This window comes from Nyctibius grandis, chromosome 1, assembly GCF_013368605.1.
Source record: "Nyctibius grandis isolate bNycGra1 chromosome 1, bNycGra1.pri, whole genome shotgun sequence".
In the NCBI taxonomy this organism is placed as follows: Eukaryota; Metazoa; Chordata; class Aves; order Nyctibiiformes; family Nyctibiidae; genus Nyctibius; species Nyctibius grandis.
Genome location: NC_090658.1, coordinates 19,926,386 through 19,949,856, shown reverse-complemented (window position 1 = coordinate 19,949,856; position 23,471 = coordinate 19,926,386). Strand labels below are relative to the sequence as shown.

Genomic DNA, 23,471 nt, shown 5'->3' with positions numbered 1-23,471 from the left:
CTTACTAGATTTCTCCAAAAGCAACTCTTCATTCTTAATTAAACTGTCAAAAGCAGTTTCACAGCAATAATTTTAAATCCATACATTTTGCTTTTAATAATATTAAGGTGATTATTGCTATTTTAGTCCAGTATCTTTAGCAACATGAGAAACAACCGCAAACGTTAAGGAAAAGACAGCTGCTACAAAAGGAAGTACCTGGAGATAACAGGTGACTTGCTTCCATTCACTGTATTTGTTCTTTCCCAAGGCTTTCTTGTTAGCTCTAGAAAACATAATAAGAAGATTAAAAACGGTCTTTTTCTATTCTTTGTGTAATTTATGTGAGGAAACTTCAAGTACCTGGCAACTTAAGTCAGCCTTTTTTGGTTGGTTGGTTTGTTTTTTAAACTACATTGCATTAGTTCTTTCATATTGAGCTACCTCCTGTTGTATTCATCTTATTTTCAGTCATACTACCTTTTATGTTCTGGTAGCATCTTAAAGTCTAACTTTTGTTCTAGACGTAAATGCCATTTGATTCTTACTCCAACTGGGAGAAGGTCTGCCCATACTTTATGTATTTTATTGCTTCAGTTGTGAAACATGGAATTCTGGAACTATAACCAAATATCCAGCTTCAAATATTGGGGGAAGATGTTTTTAAGCTAGAGGAGTTTTCCTGAGCTGTTAATGAATTATATAAAATTAATTCAGTATCAATTTCAACGAAGCAACAGCAGTGATGATACAGCCTCACACAACTAGAATACCTTTCAGCAACAAGGTATTTATTTTCCAAAGTCTTCTCCCCAAAAAGATACTTCTAAAGTTGCAATATATCATTTCCCCCTTTCAAAATAATACAGACTCAAAATGAAATGTACATTGCCCTGGGATCCAGAGGAGATTGTAGTTTACTTACCATCTGTGATACTAGACAAAGTGTTACTGTGCATTTCTTCTCCTGTGTGAGCAGCTTGTACTCTATGGGCAAGCACTCCATTATACACTGCAGAAGAGGACTTCTGGGCCTAGTCTATAGGCATGAGTCTAATTTGTAGTCAAGTTTAAAAAGCCCAACCTATCATCATACATGCTGATGCTTCACTTTCCATTATGGAGCCTGCTTTCAGTTCTGCTTAGAATCCTCTCCAATAAACTCTGACTCACTATCCTGAGTTTATTACCATGATCTAAAGTCACATGTGAAAGTTAGCTTTATTGTGCAGGTTGGTTTGTCAACAGCAGACAAACAGAAATCACGGCCAAAACAAGGCAAACAGTTCAGTTAAGGACTGCTTATTTTGTGTTCTTGCATGGTGAATGAGATATTTTTTTTTTTTACACTTTAGCGGTCTCACCTAAGCCCTTCCTCAGGACATACTTATCACCACAAATGCTTCATTCCTTATGTATCAGGTTTTCATCCCTTACAATCTGCACAAGTTAAAATAGTCTTTCTGTAGTGTGAATTGTTATTACTTACTTGCTATCATTACTTACTCAGGACTTTAATGTGCCACTGATCTTATCAGTCTTTATTTCAGATTTGGGGTTTATTTGTTTGTTTTGTTCCCTTTCTTTTGTATTGCTCAGCTCTGCTAAGCTGGGCAAGCTGAGAGGCAGAAATGCCCTTTCGGAGTCCCATATTGACCACGAAGTTCTCTGGGATGCAGCTAGATACTGAGAAGAATATCTGAATTGCAGAAGTCTGCTAGCACAGCCTGTGACCCAGCCAACTACAGGTTGCCAGTGCTAGTAATAAGTCTTGAGCTTAATTCGCTATACCAGGCTTCAGGACTTGTCCTGCCATTGGAGCTATTTTAGCTGTATCTGCAAAACTTAGAAACTTTTGCTATGGCTGCAGCTTGCTCAAGGACCACACAATTATGCCTATCTAGCTGAAACAGCAACATTATCCAAGGGTCATATATCTGTTGCCTATCCCATGGTTTTGAGCTTGTTTTGTTTGTATTATTACCTAACATGTTTTAACTTAGGTTTTACTTAGCTTTATGTGACTGTGTGTTTCTTCCCCTAAAAGGAATATACCATATACAGAAAAAGACTAGTATGTTTAAGTAATCATTGTGTCACACTCCCTGTAAGCAACAGGAGAGAGAGAGAGTACAGCCCCTTAACTGAGTTGAAATGTATCAAAATAAGTGCAAGGACACCCAAGCTCAAGACAGAAAAAATGTCTCCCCTTTCAACATCATATTCCTCCTGACAAAGAATGTGGAACTCTGGTAGCTCACCCCAACAGCACAATGTTACAATGATGAGGCACAGCATTACCAGAGCATTTTACATCATCAAGAAATGAAGTGAAATCTCTCCATTGAAAAAAAACAGTCAAACCTCTGGATGCATTTGACATTTTTAAAAAGTTTGATAAGGCATCTTATCATGACAACCAATTAAAGGAACCACTTCACTTCCACTGTTTTTCATTTCTCTCTTTGGTGCCTATATGATTAGAAGAACTGTTCCAAGAGCAGTCATTTCCCCAAAGCTAATTTCGTCTCTGTGTTTAACAGAATGAAGCAAACTCCTAAGCTAAGGATGAAAAACTTAATCTGTATTAAGTAATTTATTGCCTTGTAGTCTAATTTCTTTAGACTACTGGCTGTATCTCAATACTAACAGTTTTCCAGTTATTTCCATCTAGACACATTTAGCTCCTAGCTCTCCTTTTTATCCCACAGCCAGTGGCAGCCTGTCTTTTGTTCATCCTACAACAGTGGTTTTCAATATTAAGGCCTGCACACCATCAAGTGGCTGAATCATCTAGTGAAGAAGTATACACATGGGGAAGCAATCACCAGAGAAACTAGAACATACTGAAGACTGGTATATTCATTACCCAGTCATCTTCCTTCTGCTTCCAGTATCTTTTGAGACGACAAACTGCAGGTTATATGGCACATCCTCCCCCTTTTGTATGCACATAGGGGGAGGCGGCCAGGGAAGCTAAGGGTACAAGAACATACTACTAAAGGACAGGAAAAGAAAGTCTTGAGTGTTACTTGAGTCCTTGTAAGACAAGCGTTTACAATATGCATACATATGTATGCTGATATCTTGGCCAACTACAGAATTGGTGAGATGTAAGCTTTCCTTACTGACAGCAGAAGTGTTGGCTACACAGTTCCAAACTGCCACAAGCACACCTCAGCAGAGGAATCATGGTTAAAGAATTTCTACTCCATGCACTTAATTGATTTAGAAAGGACACTTTTAAGGGAATCTTTACTGAAGTACCTGGAAGCGGCAACTGTTTCTGTCTGACTCCGATAGTCTTGTAGGTCTGCCTTGAAGGAAACAAACTATTGTCCCAACTTGTGTCCTGCAATAACTGAGACAACTTGCTTTCACATTCACTACCAACTGCTTTCCATGTATCAGCCCCATAGGTTTGACACAGGAGGACCCTATACCAAGCACAGTGTTCCAGTGGATGTTCTTTTTATCTGTCATCATCTGAAACACTTCTGAACCAGGACCCATTCTACAGCAAAATGCCAGGCTGTAATAATGGGAGAAGAGGCAGGCTCCAAAATTCAGTACAGCTAACTGAGATTTGTCATTAGGTTTTAGCATTATAGAGTCACAGAGTTCACAAGCCTGTGCTACTTACCAGGTGTGCTTGTTGAAGAAACCTTAGAAGTTGAAGACTCTGATTCTTCCTGATTAAAAGGAAGGAGAGAGGGAGAAGGGAGGGAGGAAGAAGAGAGAAAAACAAACACCTTTGACTCTTGTGAATCTAACAGATTCATCTCAAGTGTTTAAATATTTATTTCACTTTTTATATAGATTTCATAGAATTATAGAATCATTTTGGTCGGAAAGGTCCTTTAAGATCATCGAGTCCAACCATTAACCTAGCACTGCCAAGTCCACCACTAAACCATGTCCCTGAGTACCACATCTACTCATCTTTTAAACACCTCGAGGGATGGTGACTCCACCACTTCCCTGGGCAGCCTGTTCCAATGCTTGATAACCCTTTTCAGTGAAGAATTTTTTCCTGATATCCAATCTAAACCTCCTCTGGCACAACTTGAGGCCGTTGCCTCTTGTGTTATCACTTGAAACCTGAGAGAAGAGACTAACACCCTCCTCACTACAACCTCCTTTCAGGTAGTTGTAGAGAGCGATAAGGTCTCCCCTCAGCCTCCTTTTCTCCAGACTAAGCACCCCATTTAAATGGTTCTGCTCAATTGTATGTAGAAAATGTGCAAGCACCTCACAAAACAGTGGTTATGTGTGTGTATATATATATACGGTAAAGTATGAATAATCTCTCATGTACACCATTAGAATCTTTCTCATAACCTTGTGTTGAATAATGTTAAGTAGATAAAATTTCTCAACTCACAGTTTTATCTTCTTTCTGCTCTGGTTCTGTTGATCCCTTTTCAGCAATTCTTCTCCTATAAGCAGAGACAAAAATTACCAAGATCATCATGGCTTTAAGATGGAAGAATGTTGTTTAGTGCAATTAAAGACTTATACAGCTTGATAGGTAGATAATTGAAAATTAGTCTTTAAAAAAGTACTTTCAAAATACTTTCAAGGGCAAAGCCCTCCTGCCAAAGCAACTGTGCAATTCTTTCTTCTCTTGAAGTATGTATCCCCTCCCCTACCACTGCACAAAAACTTACACAGAAGTACTCGATTACACTCAAGTAAAAATGGCTATTCACAAAACTTTACCAACTTCACAAAGCAACCACATAAGCAAGCTCATGTTTATTTGATCGTTAGCCAGCTGCAAACAGGCTCTCAAAATCCTACCTCTACAATGACTAAGCAGCTGGAGCAGAGCAGAAACAGCTCCTTACCTCCTGGCCAGCAGGGCGCTCATTTCTTCCATCAACCCACTGCCTCCCAAGGGAAGTGGACCATTTCCACGGCCACTGTCTGTTTTAGATGAAGCAGAGCCTCCTCCTCCTCCACTTGAACTGGAGGAGTCTTCACCCTTCGTAACACACAAAATAACAGTAGACAGGCAAATAAAATGATAGCTGACTTAATGAGAAGCAAAATTCACAGATGAGAAAGAAACAACTGTATAAAATTGTGATGGGCTGGTGGTACACCCTGTAATGCTTTTTTAATCATGAATTAAGCCCACCCCAAAAGTCTTGATACTGCTATTAATGTTGAACAAAAATTACCACCAGCTCAGGAAGACAGGATTTAGAGACAGGAATCCAAAAAAGAAACAAGAGTTGTATTTACCCGTGAGACTTTCTTAAGTTTGGCTCCAGCAAGTGCAGCTGCTAGTCCAGTTAAAGGGCGATTTTCTTCGGACACGAATCCCACTGAAAATCCAGAGGTGGGGAGGGGGGGAGCAGGAGGTGGAAGGGGAACAGGAGGAACTTGGCTAGGAAGTGGAGGAGGTGGTGGTGGTGGCGGCGGAGGCCCTGAAGGTGGAAGTGGAGGTGGTGGTGGTGGGCCAGGAGGAGGTGGGGCTGCTACTGAAGACTGAGCTGGGCCAGGGGGTAGGGGGGGTGGGGGAGGAGGTGCAGGCGGTCCTTGGACAACACCTAGTATCAAAAAGAAAACAAATAGTCTACATTAAGGATTTAGAAAAGAAAGATCTTATGTCCATTGAAATACTAGTTCTTTTGCTCAGTGTATGAGACATTAATACTGGTAAGGGTCCTTTTTACACGCAAGAAAACACTGCAAGTTTCAGCAAGAGAGAAGCATTCTCATTAAATGCACTAAAAATATTACATAGTGTGCTATAAGAGATCAGACAGTTTCAGAGACTTTCATATACAAAACCCTTCCAGTCAGGTTCTATGCTGCAACCAAGAAGAATCTTACATCAGGGAACAGGCAAAGCTTTTATAAAGAGTCAAGTAAGGGATGAGCATCATACCACGTAGGAACAATACTGTTTGTCCAAATGGTGCTAAACACAGCATGACTTTTCATTGCACTAACAAGCATTTCACACACCACCCAAACATCTGAACCCTTGAACTGTTTGAGTTCCAACACTAATTTCTAAGCTGTATAAAGATCCCTCCTCTAAAAAACATTCCAGGAATCGACTTTAATAATTTAATACAAACACTAATCAGTGAGTTAGAAGACTGACACATTTTAAGCTGATGGGAACAAGCTCTTTATTTTTTATCTATGATTCCTTTAATGCTTTGAATTCACATCAATATGCAATACAAAATGCATTGTGAAGAAAGCATATTCTGATGATCACTGTGTTATTATTATAGGAACAGTTTAAGAAATTGTTACTAAGAAAACTGCCCGACACATCTTCCCCTCACCTTGCACAAACTGCCACAATCTACCAAAAATCCTGCGCAACCACCTTAAGCAACATCTACAGGCAGTAATTTCACAGACGAGTCCTCCTGGTTTCCTACTCTGCTAACCACTGTGTAAATATAAAAGCCTTTTAAACTCTCTTGGGGTGACTCACCATCCAAGTGCACACTTTTATTCCATACTACAAGTAAGGCCATTCACCCTACTTCCACTCCATCACAGAGTAGCTCACACCTTCATTTAAGACAAGAGTATAGTATAAACATGATCTACTCTGCATGGCTTGTGTTGATGAAGCCAGTCTGCTCATCCCCCAGGAGCCTCTCTGCCCACACCTTTAGCTGAGCTACTGTAGACTTATGTACAAAGACCTAAATCTATTAAATCAATATAAAAGCAGGATTCAGGTTAACAGAGACATTTACATCCATGTAAAACACATTTCTATCATATTGGTAGTGTGTCCCTTAAAACTGTCACCTGCTTAACCAAATGTTTTTTCTGAAGTCTATTCAGCTATACTAGCAGAATACCACAGGAAGACCTGTCTATGTACATATGCACACATACAGCCATATATCAAAATACGACCACTGTCCAGAAAGAAATGGTGTAGTTGTTACATTCTACTTTCTAAATTTGAAACTACACAGAGTATCAAAGCGGTTCAGCTCATTTCTCGCTCAAGGTCATCCACGTGTCCAAAGCCACACATACATTCTTCCATGTTGGCTGCCATTAGGAAACTGATGATGCTGCCTCTTAACGGCATGTTCCAAATAAACTAACAGTGCAAGATTTACCAAGCAAGTATTCGACAACCTCTGTTCTCGAGAGGTGAGAGCTTAAGAAATCAGAATTTTACTTATGGCAGGCCACAGAACACCGGCTCTCATCCATGGAGCTTTCAAGTTTCCCTTACCCCATTTTTCCAAACGGTATTTCGTTGTGGTATTAAGATCACTGCAACTTTGGAAGCATTGTATTAATTCTTCGGGGCAGTTATGGGCTTCAAAACCAATTGGTTTCGACTGCATTCCTGATTAGTGCATTAGTAGCAATAACAGAAAGCCTTACCCTGCTGGGTCGTAGTTTCAATCGGCTGAGAGGCTGCCTGCAAGACTGGCTCAGAAGCAGAGGAGTCTCCCAGCACAGAGTTTAGAGAGTTCTCAACAGAGGCAGGGGTAGCTGCAGAGGGAGAAGGGAGAACACTAGGCTTGGATGAGGGAGTCGAAGCATTCGGGGAGTTGGGAGAAGGAGAAGCTTGAGGTCCAGAGAGTGACAGAGGTGGAAAGGAAGGCAGTGGGGGGGGAGGAGGTGGCGGAGGTGGAGTTGGACCTGAGGTAGAAGGTGAAGGAACCGGATAAGCCAGGTTTTCAGGAAGCCCGTTAGGAGCCGTGGGAGACGTGGACGTTTGGGTCACTGGATTAGAAGCCGACACTGGGAGGACAGGTCTCGGACCGGCAGCTTTGCCTGGTGGACTGCTTATCATTACTGGAGGAGATGGAGGAAGGGGGGCAAAACTGGGCGCAGACCAGGCAACAGGCTTTGTATTTGGAGGCAAAGTTGCTGGGGCATTGACAGGAGAAGGGGGCCGAGAACTTTTGTTCAGTGGACGAGGAACCGTAGCATAATGGGGGAGAACAGGGTGGAAGGCTGAGCCTAAAGATGTAGCAAAACGTGATGCAGAGTGCCTTAGAGGCGGTGTAGGGGGAGTGGAAGTCGGTGGTGCAGAAGTCACTACAGCGTACTCCGGTGTGGCCTCTGACATTGGTGCTGAGACTGCTTTTGCATATGATGGAGGAGGTGCTGAAGGAGGCTGGCAACTGGAGTAGTCAGGAAGTGGAGTGCTATACGGGGAGTTGTCGAAAGATGGAGCTGGACAGAAGATGGAAAGCAGCAGCAAAGGCAGGATAAAAAAAAGGAGAAAGAGAAAAAGGGAGCTAATGAAGCAACAAAACCAGCATTCAAACAAAATGTATAAATGTAGACTACAGTTAGTACCAGAGGATTAGGCACAAGTGAAAATACTGTTAGGAAAGTTGTACATATTATCAACAGGTACTTTTAAGTTTTACCAACTATTTTTGTGCCAACATTTTAATTTACAAGTACGTTCTAGAGTGAGTTTTCTCAAATCCCATCTGTGAGATGGATTAGGTATAGGGTTGATTAATTAGTCTTTTATCAGCTTTTATCTTCTTGTTTGGTTGCAAACTGCAAGCAAGTGTAGTGATCTTAACATTTGTTACAACTCCACTAACAAAACTCATACCATATGCAGCAAGTATCATCTTTCTCTTGCCCAGAAAAAGCTCCATTGCAAACTTGAAAGTACTGGGAATAAAACTACCAATAAAATCCTCTGCTTGAAAATGACTAGCTCTTATATAGTATTCCTTGACTTTTACCATGAACTGGATTCTTATGTAAATTGAGTTTGTTACTAAAGAACAACCAAGTGCTTGACTAATGTTCCATTATATTACCAAAGCGAGAAGGCTTTCAGTTATCACTGGATACATTTCCGCAGGCAGTGCATTATCTTATCTACAAATACATATAATACATTTCACTGAAATGTTACTACAATGATAAATTAAGCAAGACTTCATACTGAAAGGCATTTCTCACACTATTACTTTGCCTTATATAGGTACATACCTGCTACATTAACATGCTCAACCTGATATGTTTAGGGTTTTTTTTCCAAATTATGTAACGAGAATACATCTTGTCGAATAGAGCAAACAATGATAAGGTATTTAGAATTTTAACTCATCATACTTAAACCAATGTTGGAGGTGCCCAATACGATTCAAGTTCTTCAAGCAATCAGAGAGTACAGCAATGGCATGAGCAAATAGTGAAAAAACATTTATTTCAGAGTTAATGGAAAATTATGACAGGAAAGTCAAAGCTCTTGGACTTCTTGCCATAAAAAAAAGGCAGCAATTCCAGCAAACAGAAGCCTGAAATACTGACTGTCGTTACACAACTGTACTCACTGCCCTTTGTCGCTTCTCTCCCGCTCCATCACCCAAACACATAAAGAGCAGTCTGGTACTTGAATACACTCAGTTTTGAAGTTCTTACCAGCATTTGAAATTCTTCTCTCTCTTTCCCACTCCAATTGTTCCCTTTCCAACTGTTCTTGCCGTTCTCTTTCTTGCCTTTCCCGTTCAAGTCGTTCAAGTCTTTCTCGATCCTGCCTCTCCTTCTCTTGTCTCTCCCTTTCTAGGCGCTCTTGCCGTTCCCTTTCTTGCCGTTCTCTCTCCAGTTGCTCCTGTTCTAGGCGCTCTCTTTCAAGTCTTTCCCTTTCTAGCCTCTCTCTCTCCAGCCTCTCCCGTTCCATTCGTTCACGATCCAGCCTCTCCCGTTCCAGCTCCTTCTGCCTCTGTTGCTCTTGCAACTGTCTACAATTGTGAAAAAAGGAAAAAGACTAAGCTGCAAAGTGAAAACCAAAAATATCAAGCGACTGTTAGAGGACAAGAAGAGATAAACTTTGCACCAGAGAGACAATCTTTGCACCAGCGAGAACAAAAGCACAGCTTTTGTACCTACATAAAATTCTTAATTCTACATGTAATTTTTCTGAGCTGGATAATAGTTTTATTATGCTTACAGTACAAAGAATCATATATCCAATTTCCTCTTAACTAATTTAACATTCTGAGAGACAGCTTTCAAGAGGTAAGAACAGAAAGCTGCCGCTGCTAATTTACTAACTGATACGATCTTCCCAGTTTGGGATATGGAGTTACATTTGTTCTTTGCACGGTATTTTATACTTGAAGCAGTGAATAAAAGTACAGTGAAATAGCAGTAACACAAAACACTCATTAAAAAAAACATGCCCAAACAAATTACGTTTTTCAGGTAAACTAGTCAGCTGGTATTTATCCAAATTTTACGGAAGCATCAAAATGTACCCGTGTCCCTGTCCACTTGCACAATACTACATGCACGTACAACTTAACCAGCATCAAGATGAGAACTTCCTAAGGGTAAGAAGGAATCATGCAAAAGTGGCTGCAAGAAAGGACTTTCCTGCAAAAACACAGTGGGAAAAGCTGTAAACAACCCTTTTGCTTTTTTTTCCTCAACTTGTTTTATATTTTTTAATATAATTTAAAAAAAATAAAGAAGATATATGTTTCTAGCTGGCTAAAACACAGCTTTTTGATTTTCATAGCTTCATCTCTTGGGGGAACTCACTACTAAAGCAAAACTGAAGCACATCCTCCTCAAAGCTGTGGCCAGTATGTTCCTGTCAGTACGTATCACTGAAAATATCCTTACTTACCCTTCTCTATATGAATTTTTATTTTCAAAAAAAAAATCATGACATTTTAAAAGAAAAACTTGTGTATAAAGCACACAGCCATTTTTTTCTGCCATGCTTCAGATGCAAACTGAAGATAGCTTCTCAACAAAGCACAGACAGCTTTTAACTATAAAGCAAAAAGGAGACGTAAATTTTGACACCTTAAGTTACTAGATATGTATTTGCTATAGACTGCCACTTGGCAACCTTATTTGGAAAGGTCATTGGTAGTACTATATGCTTAGAGCCATATAAAACTGGTCTGAAAAAGAAGGGAACTTCAGCTATTTCACTCCTATTCATGCCCAGAAAATACTAGCAGAACTGGAAACCCCAGCCCATGCACTGTTACTATTGAAGTCCATCCTCTTTCAGACCAATGTTTTTCCTTTATAAACAAAAAAACCTAGTAAATATTGACATTTCATAATTGCTATAAGCAATTATGTACAGCAAAAGGACTTTTCCCTACTGAACTTGTTGCCCTGCATCCTCAGAAGCAGCAAAATAGTTCTGCTCCTGTATCAGCTCTTCCCTCAGCTCCTGCTCTCCCATATAACAAAGTTGTAATAGCAGTCACTAAGAAACTAGGGCTGCAGCTCAGCTTGTTAAATGCTTGATTTTTAGCCCCTGAAGTCCACCAAAAAGTCTGGTAATTGACTGATACATATTTGGAACCAGTAGAGGATTTCTACAAAATATCAAGAGAATACAATATAAACCACAGACATTTAATCTCCAAAAGAGATATTAATAATATTTTTGGCATTACATTTTTGCTTGCTCTGTATTGTACAAAACTAGTTTTACTATGTGCTCTTTTTCCCTTGGATAAAATCTATTATTAGAGGAAGGTGTGGTTTTCATCACGGCTAACTTCAGCTTGGTCATCTTAGGCTCTTTATTTGTAAAGGAGAGGTGGATGCACATATGTTTGTAGCTAAAAGGCTATTCAGAGCAGGAGTTAACATTTACAGACTCCAAAGCAGCTTTATTTTGTTCATTCTTTTTCATTAATTTGCCAGAAATTAGCATATTCTACCTAGGAATGTACACACTGTTATTCCTAAAACTAAAACGTAGATAAGGCATTTGAGGTTATAAACATTTCATGTAATATTTACTTTATAAAACTAGAAGGTATCAATTCACTGGGTTTAACAACACACCAAGCAGTTGCCAGATATTTAAATTTTCTTTTTCTTAAGTTCTTCATTTCTTTACAGAAACAGAACTTCGATATAGGTCACTTCTCACATAAGAGCAACGTCACCAAGGCAGTTCTGCAATAAGCCATACCGAGAGCTGTGCCATTTCATATTTTCATAAGCAACCTAGAAAAGAAACAGCAAGGTGCTCGACTAAGCTCCTTAATATTATTTAGGACAGCACGGATGATGGCTGCTTATCAAGAACTACTGATGAATTTTCTAAGTCCAAGTAACTGGGCAATAAAATTGGCAAATAAAACTCAACTGAGATATAACTGAAGTGATGCAGAGGAGAGAGGGGAAATCTGCTAAATTCATATATAATACGCTGGACTCGAGATGACTACTGACTCAGGAGATATTAGAGTTACAACAGATAGTTCTATGACAACATCCCTTCATTGATGTGTTCTGTTCAAATACATAAACCAGATGCTACACATTAGGAAAGGATTACAGAGCAGTATAGAAAATACCATCATCCTGCTTCACAAACCCTGCATCTCTGTTCCCACCTCAAAAGGGGGAAAACAGCAGAACTAAAGAGGCTCAAAGAGCAGCAACACTATGATCAAATGTACTGAACAGTTTCCATTTTAAAAATAACTAAAGCAGCTGGAATTCTGCATTCTGGAAAAGACAACTGGAGGTCTATAAAAATCCCAATACAACAGCTGGGAGGAAAGATTCGACACAATGCTCAAAAAAAAAAGAGCACCTCTGCACATCAGGCAAAAAAAAAAAACAACCCACCAAAACAAACCAAAAAACCACCCCAATCCACCACAAAAAAAACCCAAACAAACCACGGGATGTCATTTAGAAAACAGAAATGGTATCATCCACAAGAAGCTGTTGAACCAAAAATGCCCAGAGGATGGGAGAGTAGCAGAGGGAAGTATTCCAGGCATTTGCCCTCACCCAGAAGGGTTTTACTTAAAGCTTTTCTACCTATTGAGAGGGGTAAGCGCGCATGTGTGTATATGTATGCACTCTATATAGGGGCAGTTGGAGATGGGAGTGTATATAAATGTATACTCTGTCGCTATATAGCATGTAATTACATGCAATTTTAGCTAAAGCCTAAAATGTATGCCTAAATCAAACTGTTTGTTTGGGATTGACTAGTTCTCCTAATATGTGTTAATATGTTCCTGAAGCTTACCTGGGGGTTTTCTCCTCTTCAGAGAGCTATAAAGACACACTACGCACACTTGTCATCACAAAATGTACCTAAGTGTTCATACACTTTAAACCTAATCTGAAGCAAAAAATATTTCAGTCTGCAAGCAACACTATCAAACTGTATTGGCTCTCTACTAAGTTATAGACAAAGGGCAGTGAGACAACCACTTTCATTTACACAGGACCTGAATTTAAAAGTTCTCATTATTAAATAAATATTGAGTGATTCAGTATTTAACATTTTATTTTTGTAAAAGAATGCTCATTTTCCATTCCTTCAGGAAATAAAGGAATAAAACCAGATTTTTTTTTTGAAATGTACATGTAAAAATTATGAACAAGTTGAGCACTTTGCTTACAATACAAATACTCTGCCAAGAGAGGGCAGCAAAATACCTTGCAAACATTTCTTATATAAAATTCCCTTATATATCCTTTTCTTACATAAAATGCAGTGAACTATATGAGATGAAATACACCATTGTTGAGAATAATTTTAAGTTTATTCTCATTATATATTGCTGAAGCATCCCTTTGTGAACAAGGAAAAGCAAAAAAAAAAATAAGAACCCCACATACCACAACCCACTACATTTTTACAGTCATTTGAACAATTTTAATAAACCTTTCGAATAGAAAAACAGAAGTGGCACAGGTCAAAAGATCAGTATGCCAGTAATGCAATTAAGTGGCTTTAACACAACCAAATGAGCAAAGATGAGTTTTGTAAGCTAAGAAAGAATTACAGTTTAACAAGTGTTACAGTTGTAGCTTAAAAAGATTAAGAACTCGTTTTGCTTATTAAAAAAAAAAAAAAATAAATTTTTTTGCATTAAATCCCCCGGTTTTGTTTAGTTAGCATTAGATAATATAATTTTATTTTAAAATTTTGTCAGAGATCAAAATTATCTTATGCAAAAGTATTAGTAGATTAAGAAGAGTCATTACACATCAATTAAGGCATTTCTGAAATGTCAGGACTTCGGCAGTTCTAAAGCACGAGAACATTCAATAACATTGTGAAAGCAATACATGAAAATCCTTCAGCCTAGTACTAGTACAGTATCTAGCTACCAGGAGAACTTTTGAAAAAGCTAAAGAGGTACCAAAAATGCCCCAGAAAGCCACCTTAGTGAAATGCTCACTATGCTAAGGCAAAGTGATTCCAATTATTTTAAAAGTATGAATTACTAGAATCTGAGAGCTAATTTACATTGAATAGCTGGGACTGCTATAAAACTGTACAGCATGTCAATCATACGCAAGGTACACGTGGGTTAAGATTCAGAGTCAACTTCAGAATTTCAGAACAGCTCCTAGCTTTATCACAGTTCCTATTCATGAAACTTTCTTTTTGGATTTTAATTAGTTTCATGCCAAAAGCATCTTAGGAAACTTCACTTTTGGGTGTTCTGGGGGGGTTCTCTTTTTTTTTTTTTTGTGGTGGTGTTTTTAAATTAACTTACTTTAATATTGCAACAGCTTTTTAAATTATTTCCACTCTTGCCCTTATACTTTTGTCCAGTTAAGGAGGTATTATCAGAGGATGAAGAAAGAATCATATTTACAATACTAACATGACTTAACTCTATCCTGCAGTTCTTTGGGCAGCCAAGAATCAGGAGCATGACTATATTCTTGAAATAACACAAGGAGAAAAATGCAATGATCACTGTTGCATCCCTGCTGTAGAAAAAACAAATTCCATGATCGTGAAAGTCATGTAGGAACTTTTCCTACACGACAACTGCAAGACAGAATTGCAGTTAATGTACCCAGCTACACTCAAAGCCTTCCCAGTTTGTTCTGAATCAGATCATAAAAGGGAATAACAATTAAGAAGTGCTACTGTCTCAGCTCTTGATGTTACATGAAATTGGCCAATACCACACGTACACCAAGATCACTTTCTATTATGCCGTTAGCAAGTAACATCACTATATTCAACAACTAGTGTGTGTGATGATCAACTAGGCAGTACTACATGGGTTGAAGGCAAGACAAAGATCCCAATTACATTAAGAAACTTCAGTGTTTACTGGCAAAACAATATTCTGTGTCAGAGCAGACTTAAGAGCCAGAGAGAATTTGTGCTTTTCTGAAACACTCTTCACATTTAAGCCTGTGTCTTGGTCATCTGCAGAAGAGTTACTGCAAGTGTCTCAGTTTGTGGAAAGACTGTCCTTCTCCACCAGAGCAAGTATGCCTCAACACTAAGCAACTCCCGTTACGTCAAAAACCAGAGCTGCTGTCACAATGGCACCAAGGGAAAAAAAAACCTACCAGTAACAAATCCATTGCTGAAACAAATTGTGAAAGCAAATAGCTGTCTGCTCTGGCAGGTCACCTTGTTTCCTCAAGTGGAAGTTTTTCTGTACATTCACATAAATCGTCAGGATTCTAACACTGGCTTGCTTTGTTCTTGGATGTGAGATCAAGCCATTAAATTTTTTCCTAAAAAGATGATAGGGAACTGCACCGAGAAGACCATATATCAACCTGAATTCAGCCACAAACCCGAAGGGCTTCTTGTCATGAAGCCAGATACATTAAAAACAGAGGTATTTCCATGAACTGTACAGACAAAAGCATCTTTGTATCACATCCAAATTCAACAGGCACTGAGCTGATAGACATTCCAAGATGAACAGAAACTAGTTTGAAGTATTTAATTTTAAAACTCACTGTAGAAAACAAAGATCCAAGACAAAGCCTGCAAAAAAAACAAAATATCTCGAAGAACAGACCTGACTGAAGTAATTGCTGCATTGAGTCAAGAGGTCAGCTGCAGGCAGATAATACACAGTATTTGACAGCTGTTAGTCATAATTTATGAACACACCAATTTCATATTCCATTCTTTCTTGGCTGAAAAACTTTGTGTCAAAGCAGGGCGTCAAATCACTCTGATAGGAATACTAGCCCTGTTTTGTCTGCTTAAAGATACAACAAGAAAGATGGGGGAAAAAAAAAAATCACTAATAAGATGAGTGTATTGAAAGAGGACACCAAAAAACATCACTTGAGCCACTGAAAAAATAATGTGGAACTAAAAGCTGGACATAAGCCAGCAATGTGCGCTCGCAGCCCAGAAAGCCAACCATATCCTGTGATGCATCAAAAGCAGCATGGTCAGCAGGTCCAGGGAAGTGATTCTCCTCTACTCCGCTCTCGTGAGACCGCACCTGCAGTACTGCCTTCAGCTCTGGGGCCCCCAACAGAAGAAGGACATGGAGCTGTTGGAGGGAGTCCAGAGGAGGGCCACGAAGGTGATCAGAGGCCTGGAGCACCTCTGCTATGAAGACAGGCTGAGAGAGTTGGGGTTGATCAGCCTGGAGAAGGTGCCAGGGAGACCTTATTACAGCCTTTCAGTACTTAAAGGGGGCCTACAGGAAAGCAGGAGAGGGACTTTTTACATGGACAAGTAGTGACAGGATGAGGGGGAATGGTTTTAAACTGAAAGAGGGTAGATTTAGATCAGATATTAGGAATTAATTCTTTACTGTGAGGGTGGTGAGACACTGGAACAGGTTGCCCAGAGAGGTGGTAGATGCCCCATCCCTGGAACCATTCAAGGTCAGGTTAGACAGGGCTCTGAGCAACCTGATCTAGTTGAAGATGTCCCTGCTCATTGCAGGGGGGCTGGACTAGGTGACCTTTAAAGGTCCCTTCCAACTCAAACAACTCTATGATTCTATGAAAACAGATGCTCTTGAGGGGAGATTTTCAGGCCTGTCCCCTATACGGTGTTTTTTGCTTTTTTTAAAAAATAGTTTCTTGCTTGTGCTGTTACTCATTCTAAAGCAAACAAACGTGGCACGGCCGAAGACAGACACAAGGATGACACCCAAAAGGCAACACAAAGGTTGCTAGACTATTGCTAGCTTAAAACATTGCAGTAATGTATTGTGTACTAACTATTCTGAAAGTTACCATTAAGACATTCTGTATAAGAAACCAAATGTGATTATACAAAAGTATTAAAGAATGTATGCATCTTTCATTCTGTGCTTCACTACTTTTTAAAAAATATTTAAGTTTTATAACCCAACACAAACAAGAAAACTAGGAATAATGCTACTATGCCAAAGTTCTAAAGGTAAGTGTATAATATCAACTGTAATTAAACCTGGATTCATCAATCCAAACCAATCGAGTTGTTTAAACTGTGTTGTTGATCTGGCCATTAAGTTTACATTTACCAATTAAATAAATATTAAAATATGTGTAAACATCAAAATACCTCCTCCAATTTAAAAAGTTGCATTGCAATGACTAATATTATGAGGAAATGTCTGTGATATTCCAGTCCTGGAGTTTCAGTATGCCTAGGCTTTCAGGGCTGCTCTGAGCTCTTGCACCAGCTCCTCTAACCGTGCCTCAATCTATGGAGCAATAAACAAGACAGTAATGTTTGGAGTTTTATTCTAAAATGCTGAAAGCCCCAGCATGTGGGCATAGATAGCATTATCTAATCCAACAGCCACTACCTACTAGAATACATCTCACATGATGGCTCTCCTCCTCCTCCCACCACTGAGTCACTGCAACAAACAGAGCAGCTGGCTGCAAACAGGCTACACAATGAGTAGCTGAGCTCGAGGCGTCAGCACCAGATGCAGGGTGACCTCAGCTCCATATGAAGCATGTTGTAGTCTACAGAAGAGCAGCTACCTAGTGACCACAAGGAACTGCATGCACTCTATGGACATCAATTTAACTAGATACAGTCAACCTACTTTATCACTGTGCCCTTGTGGCCAAGAAGGCCAATGGCATCCTGGGGTGTATTAGAAGGGGTGTGGTTAGCAGGTCGAGAGAGGTTCTCCTCCCCCTCTACTCTGCCCTGGTGAGGCCGCATCTGGAATATTGTGTCCAGTTCTGGGCCCCTCAGTTCAAGAAGGACAGGGAACTGCTAGAGAGAGTCCAGCGCAGAGCCAAGAAGACGATTAAGGGAGTGGAACATCTCCCTTATGAGGAGAGGCTGAGGGAGCTGGGTCTCTTTAGCTTGGAGAAGAGGAGACTGAGGGGTGACCTCATTAATGTTTATAAATATGTAAAGGGCAAGTGTCAAGAGGATGGAGCCAGGCTCTTCTCAGTGACATCCCTTGACAGGACAAGGGGCAATGGGTGCAAGCTGGAACACAGGAGGTTTCACTTAAATATGAGGAAAAACTTCTTTACGGTGAGGGTGACTGAACACTGAACAGGCTGCCCAGAGAGGTTGTGGAGTCTCCTTCTCTGGAGACATTCAAAACCCGCCTGGACGCGTTCCTGTGTGATATGGTCTAGGCAATCCTGCCCCGGCAGGGGGATTGGACTAGATGATCTTTCGAGGTCCCTTCCAATCCCTAACATTCTGTGATTCTGTGATTCTGTTAAAACCGTTTCTAGAAAAAAAAGAAAGTGCTTTAACATATTGATTATTTTGAACTTAGCTGCTAGTTTCAGTTTTAATAGCTTAACCCTCTGATCATCTTTTGCACGAGTTCGGAAGAGATGTGTCTGCTATGGCCCTTCAAATTTGCAGGAACTTATCTGAATAATAAAAACTGAATATCAACGTTAAACTTGCTCTTCCGTCTTTAATATTAAATATTTATTCGTCATTCCAAAATTCAGCATTTACCCCAGAGCTCACTCTCCTATATGGTCACATAAATCTACTGAATAATGCTTATGTACCATGGAACGAACACACACCACCACCCAAATTTGATAATTCATTTACAAAGAGAAAATATAGTCTAAATCATGTCAATACAGATTGCAAATTTCCATCAAACACAGACAGCCTCTACTGAGGCCAAGAGTCTTCATGAATAAAAAGCACACTTGATGTACCAATAACATAACTTCAGCAGAAGCGATGAGTATTTAACCTCTTTGCATCTTCCCAAACTCTCAGTTGCATGAACTTCACTTGGCATCATTTAAACTGAACTCTTGCTATATGCTCTCACTAAAACTCTTACCAAGTTAGCTTCATTTTTTTCAAGTGCTGGACAGTCTGGATAGCTTCTACCTAAGCCTACTGCACATCATTTTAGAGAAATCCAGACGAGCTAGTCAACTTCATAAAATGAGCAAGAAACAGACACTTAGAAGATCTGCAAAGTTTGACTGTTCAAAGGCAAGAGGTTTGTGAAGTGAGTTTATGTATATGCTCTGGAACTGACAATTACTTCCAGTTTCAACACTGATGGACTTATGGTTCTTTCAACACTAGTGAAAGGTGAGACTGTTTCAAATGATGTCTTTGTTAAAAATTTGTATCAAAAAACACTTCACACCTAATTTAATGCAAAATTATAAAGGCATTTAACTGACTACATGTATCATGATTTTGAAACATTAAGCAAATCTAGAGGTCATTATAGCTATTTCCAATGTTCAAGCAGCTTTCTCCTGATTGCTCACCACTGCATGTAGCACTTCCACTGTCAATTTGATTTTCTCCATACACTAGTATTAAGACATCCGGAACACTAGTATTTGGTCTACGGGTTGGCAGTTTTTGCCCCCAAAATGTCTAAAAACAGGAAACCACGTATGTATTATTTCTCATTCCATTTTGATCATCAAAATCTGCAACACCATCCAACTTCTCCTGTTCTTTGTGCTCATTTATCTTAACTCACATCAGCAGCAAGGACTTGCTTTGTTCAGCCAAACAGCAAATAAAATTTGATTGTTCCCAGCCCTATCGATGCAGGAGGAACTGCCTGTTCTCCTGTTCCTCGCACTTCCACAGCAATCCTCCTCTCCTCCACCTTAACTAGTAAATTCCTGCTTTACTAAAGCCCAGGAACACCACATGAACAGCCTTTCTGCTTTTGCAAAAGCAAATATTATCTGGGTACAGTTTACTGTGCTATGTTTTATCTAGTCAATTATTCTTTTCTTCAAAAGTAGTTCTAAAGCTTTTCACATTACCAAGGTCAAACTAACAGGCTTTAATTTCCTTGATCAAAAGAGATTTAAGGTCTAGCAACAAGCTTTTATGTTATAAGCTCAGGCTGCATTAGCTGGAAATAAGAAAATAAGAGAGAGAACTAGGTTTTATCAGTCAAGCAAAAACTAGTAACCAGCCACTAGGATAAAGACATGAAGAGGGAACTATAAACCTAAAAGTTATTAGATACAGGAATTCTAATAGACAAAGGTATCTATTAATGCTCTTTGATCAAACCTCATCAAGACTAGTTTTCCTCACCTTGATCTTTTCAATGTATTACATAAACTAACAGAACACTTGAACTTTTCTAGCAGAAGCCACATTGCAGAAGTCATCTGTGCACATTAAGTTTTAGAAAAAAAATAAGAATCTCAATAGTAGAAAAATCTACTTTCATTGGCAACTCCCTCTCCGTGGTATATTCTAATGAGTATAGTCAGGACAGAACTAATTTCATAAAATGGAACCACAATAACCAAAAATCTGGAAAAATGTACAACAGTTTCTAATCCCGATTTTATGTTTTGCATTAAAGAGAAAAAAACACCACAGAACTGAAAATTTTGCAGCAACAGTAAGATTTCAGAGACACATTTTTAAAAGTGTTAACTAAGATACTTGTCAGAACAATCCTTCAAGCAACATCCATATTAAATTGCAGCAATTAAGGCAGCAATTTTGCCAATGTAGTCAAGAGACTGCTTAATGGAAGAGCGGCTCTTAGTCTGCTAAACATGTCAATGTTACCCAACATCTACAGCTATTCAGTACTGTAAGCAGAGGGCACCCATTACCTCTCCATAAAGCCAGTTAAGTCTCTGAAAGCTAGACTTCACAGAACTAAGTAAAACTTTATTACTTCATTGTGAATGGGAAGAAACTGTGAATGGAAAGAAAATTAGAGGCACAAAAAAAAAAAAAAAAAAGGTCATTATTATACCAGAACTCTGTTTTCCAGAAACTTTGAGGGCAAGAAAAAAATTAAGGCTTTAGGATGAGCTAAACAACACTGATGCGTCTTTTTGCTTCTGTCTCCTGTCCTACCACGCAACGCAGAAGCTAGAAAGATTCAAATGGCTGCAGGCTGCCCCATGAAACTACCTCAGCAAGCTCAACTTGAAAAGTTTACACTGATGTAACTTCCACCTGCTGGAAACCCTTATTTTAGGCATGGAAAAAAAAACCCCTTTGATTCCATCTCAACCATGTCCCTGGGATGCAAATTTCATGCAGATCTTGTAACATGCACAGCACACAAAACAACCATATGACAGTATTCTACTGATCACTCTCATATTCTAACCCAAAAAGCCAACTGCTCTATTACATTCAGATGCCTATCTCAGATTAGAACTGTTTGCTTCGTTATAATCTAATCAATTCATATGCCTTTAAAGAAATCCTACTTCCTCAAAGTAAGCTGTCGGATAAATGGCACAATTTCAAAAACAAAGGAAAACTGAAAACAGCACATCTAGCTACTAACTAGGGAAAGGTCATGGACTGTGGGAAATCCGTGGAAACCAAGCTACCAGGGACACAAAGTGATGGGTAAACTTTCCTTCCTTTAAGTTATTATAGCTACATTGCTACTGAATTGTTGGATATAGGTTTTTTTCTTTCAGTTTTTCCACACGTTTTCAAAACAGCTCAGGAATTATATATGTAACAATTACTAATCTACGGGGGGCGGGGGGGGAAGGGGGGGGCAGGGGATTCTTTTACCATAGTTAAAAATTAATATTAGCAAAATCCCAGAAAAAAAAATGCTTCTAATTTTAAAATAAAAAACATTCCTTTAAGTCTATCAGTTAGTAAGAAACTGCTACCCTTGTCAGTCTCTGAACTTTCTAGCACAGTCACACACCAAGTTTTCTTTAATGGTATCATCTCAATCCATGATATAAACTAAAACTGCAAGCAAACTTGAAGTAATTAACAATGACAAAACCTCCTAATATTCCACTGTTGCATTTATGCAAACTTCTAACATTTTTGAGTACTTACGACAGGAGTCGGTCAAGTTTTGGTCCATTGCGTCCCTGAAGGACCACAGGCGGCTTGTACACCTTCATTATTCCTTACAATCAATACACTTTCTCTGTTTCTGGTGTTCTTGGTCTCTTTATTTATGAAGCGGTGATGATTTTGAAGTTATTTATAAACATTAACTCATTAAATTCCCAAGTGTCATATTAGATACCAACTCAGTGACTCATATTCCTGACAATATATTTACCATGGCTGGAAGAGAAGGTAAATTTACATGCACGAGTAGCACACAGAGGCATGCCATGAACTAATCTTATATTTTAAAATGGTATTTGACATTAAGTAACTCTGAAGTTACTAACAAATACGTATGTCAACTGAAGTTGGCTCTTTATCAAACAATCAGTGGATTTTATAAACACTGCCTGACTACCACTCTGACGAAATGAAAAATAATCCATGTAACAAAAAGTATCTTCATTTTTAAGGATTAAAAATGGAAGCTGGAGTGTTTTAATGCTTGTTATTACTGTACTTAAATGAGTGCAAGTTATGGAAAGTTAAGAGTTATCTTCAAGCATGCCCTACTTTGACAGGGAAAGCATATACCATGTGTTAATGTTTCTTAAAAGAAAGTAACAAAGTTATCAATTCATCAGACAAAATTATTTCATCGACCGCCTTATGTGTCTCCTTGGCCTCAAAAACATCAGTGTCTTAGATCACACATCTGGTCCTAATGGCTTTACAGATTGTCATCACTGCATAGTAAACAATGCAAACATTCAAGTAAAAGGCTCTGCAGCAAAATAAACAAAGTAATATTACTACTTTAGCACTTTTACTCAAAATATAAGGCACCTAAATCCTTTCTAAAATAGAGAAATATCTTTGAACCAAAATAATACACTTCTGTTGACAATGATCTGATTTAATTCTTCAGTTCCCAATTTCCCCAAGCTTCTTGAACACCAGTTATAAAAGTAAAGGAAAACATCAGATTAGTTGAAGAGCTCTCTTGAATAGGCTATTCTTCACCAGTCACTCCTTTGGCAAAACATTTCTGAGGAAATGTTTCTATTTGTACCTAGGAAAACCCTGAAGCTACAAGCCATATAATTTCACTTTGAAATTAGTCCTGCTTTGAGCAGAGGGTTCGACTAGATGACCTCCACAGGGTCCCTTTTTCAACTTCAATTCTTATGTAAGCAGACTTTTTTCTCAGACTTAGAATTTCAGGAAAATATTTTTTGAAATGATTCTTCGACACAGGAGTCAGTCAAACACTACTGAATCCAGGTACACTTAAGGGGAGGGATAAGAGACTGGCACTTAAAGACAACTATTACCAAGCCACATCTTAAACAAAACCCCCACCCCACAGACACACATTTCATGAAAAACGGACTTAGCGAAGCCTGGCTTTCTACTGATCCATCACAAACCCCATGTTCCTTCCTACATGGTAACATTCACTCCCTTCTCTTGCATTCCCTGTAGTCTTACT

The 23,471-nt window shown here is 39.0% G+C and overlaps 1 protein-coding gene across 8 annotated transcripts in view; it reads right to left on the bottom strand.

Moving 5' to 3' along the window:
- ENAH (ENAH actin regulator) overlaps nt 1-23,471 on the bottom strand; it is a 101,991-nt gene that overhangs the window by 14,103 nt on the left and 64,417 nt on the right. For 3 of the 8 annotated variants that reach the window (XM_068399425.1, XM_068399419.1, XM_068399434.1), the window contains exons 5-11: nt 9,388-9,707; nt 7,369-8,169; nt 5,230-5,537; nt 4,830-4,966; nt 4,364-4,418; nt 3,623-3,671; nt 199-265 (exon numbers count right to left, since the gene is read on the bottom strand). In XM_068399425.1, coding sequence (XP_068255526.1) covers nt 199-265; nt 3,623-3,671; nt 4,364-4,418; nt 4,830-4,966; nt 5,230-5,537; nt 7,369-8,169; nt 9,388-9,707 — 1,737 coding nt within the window. Of the gene's footprint in view, nt 1-198; nt 266-3,622; nt 3,672-4,363; nt 4,419-4,829; nt 4,967-5,229; nt 5,538-7,368; nt 8,170-9,387; nt 9,708-21,979; nt 22,067-23,471 lie in introns of those variants that run through there. The other 5 variants (XM_068399451.1, XM_068399459.1, XM_068399466.1 and 2 more) reach the window with 3 other exon arrangements.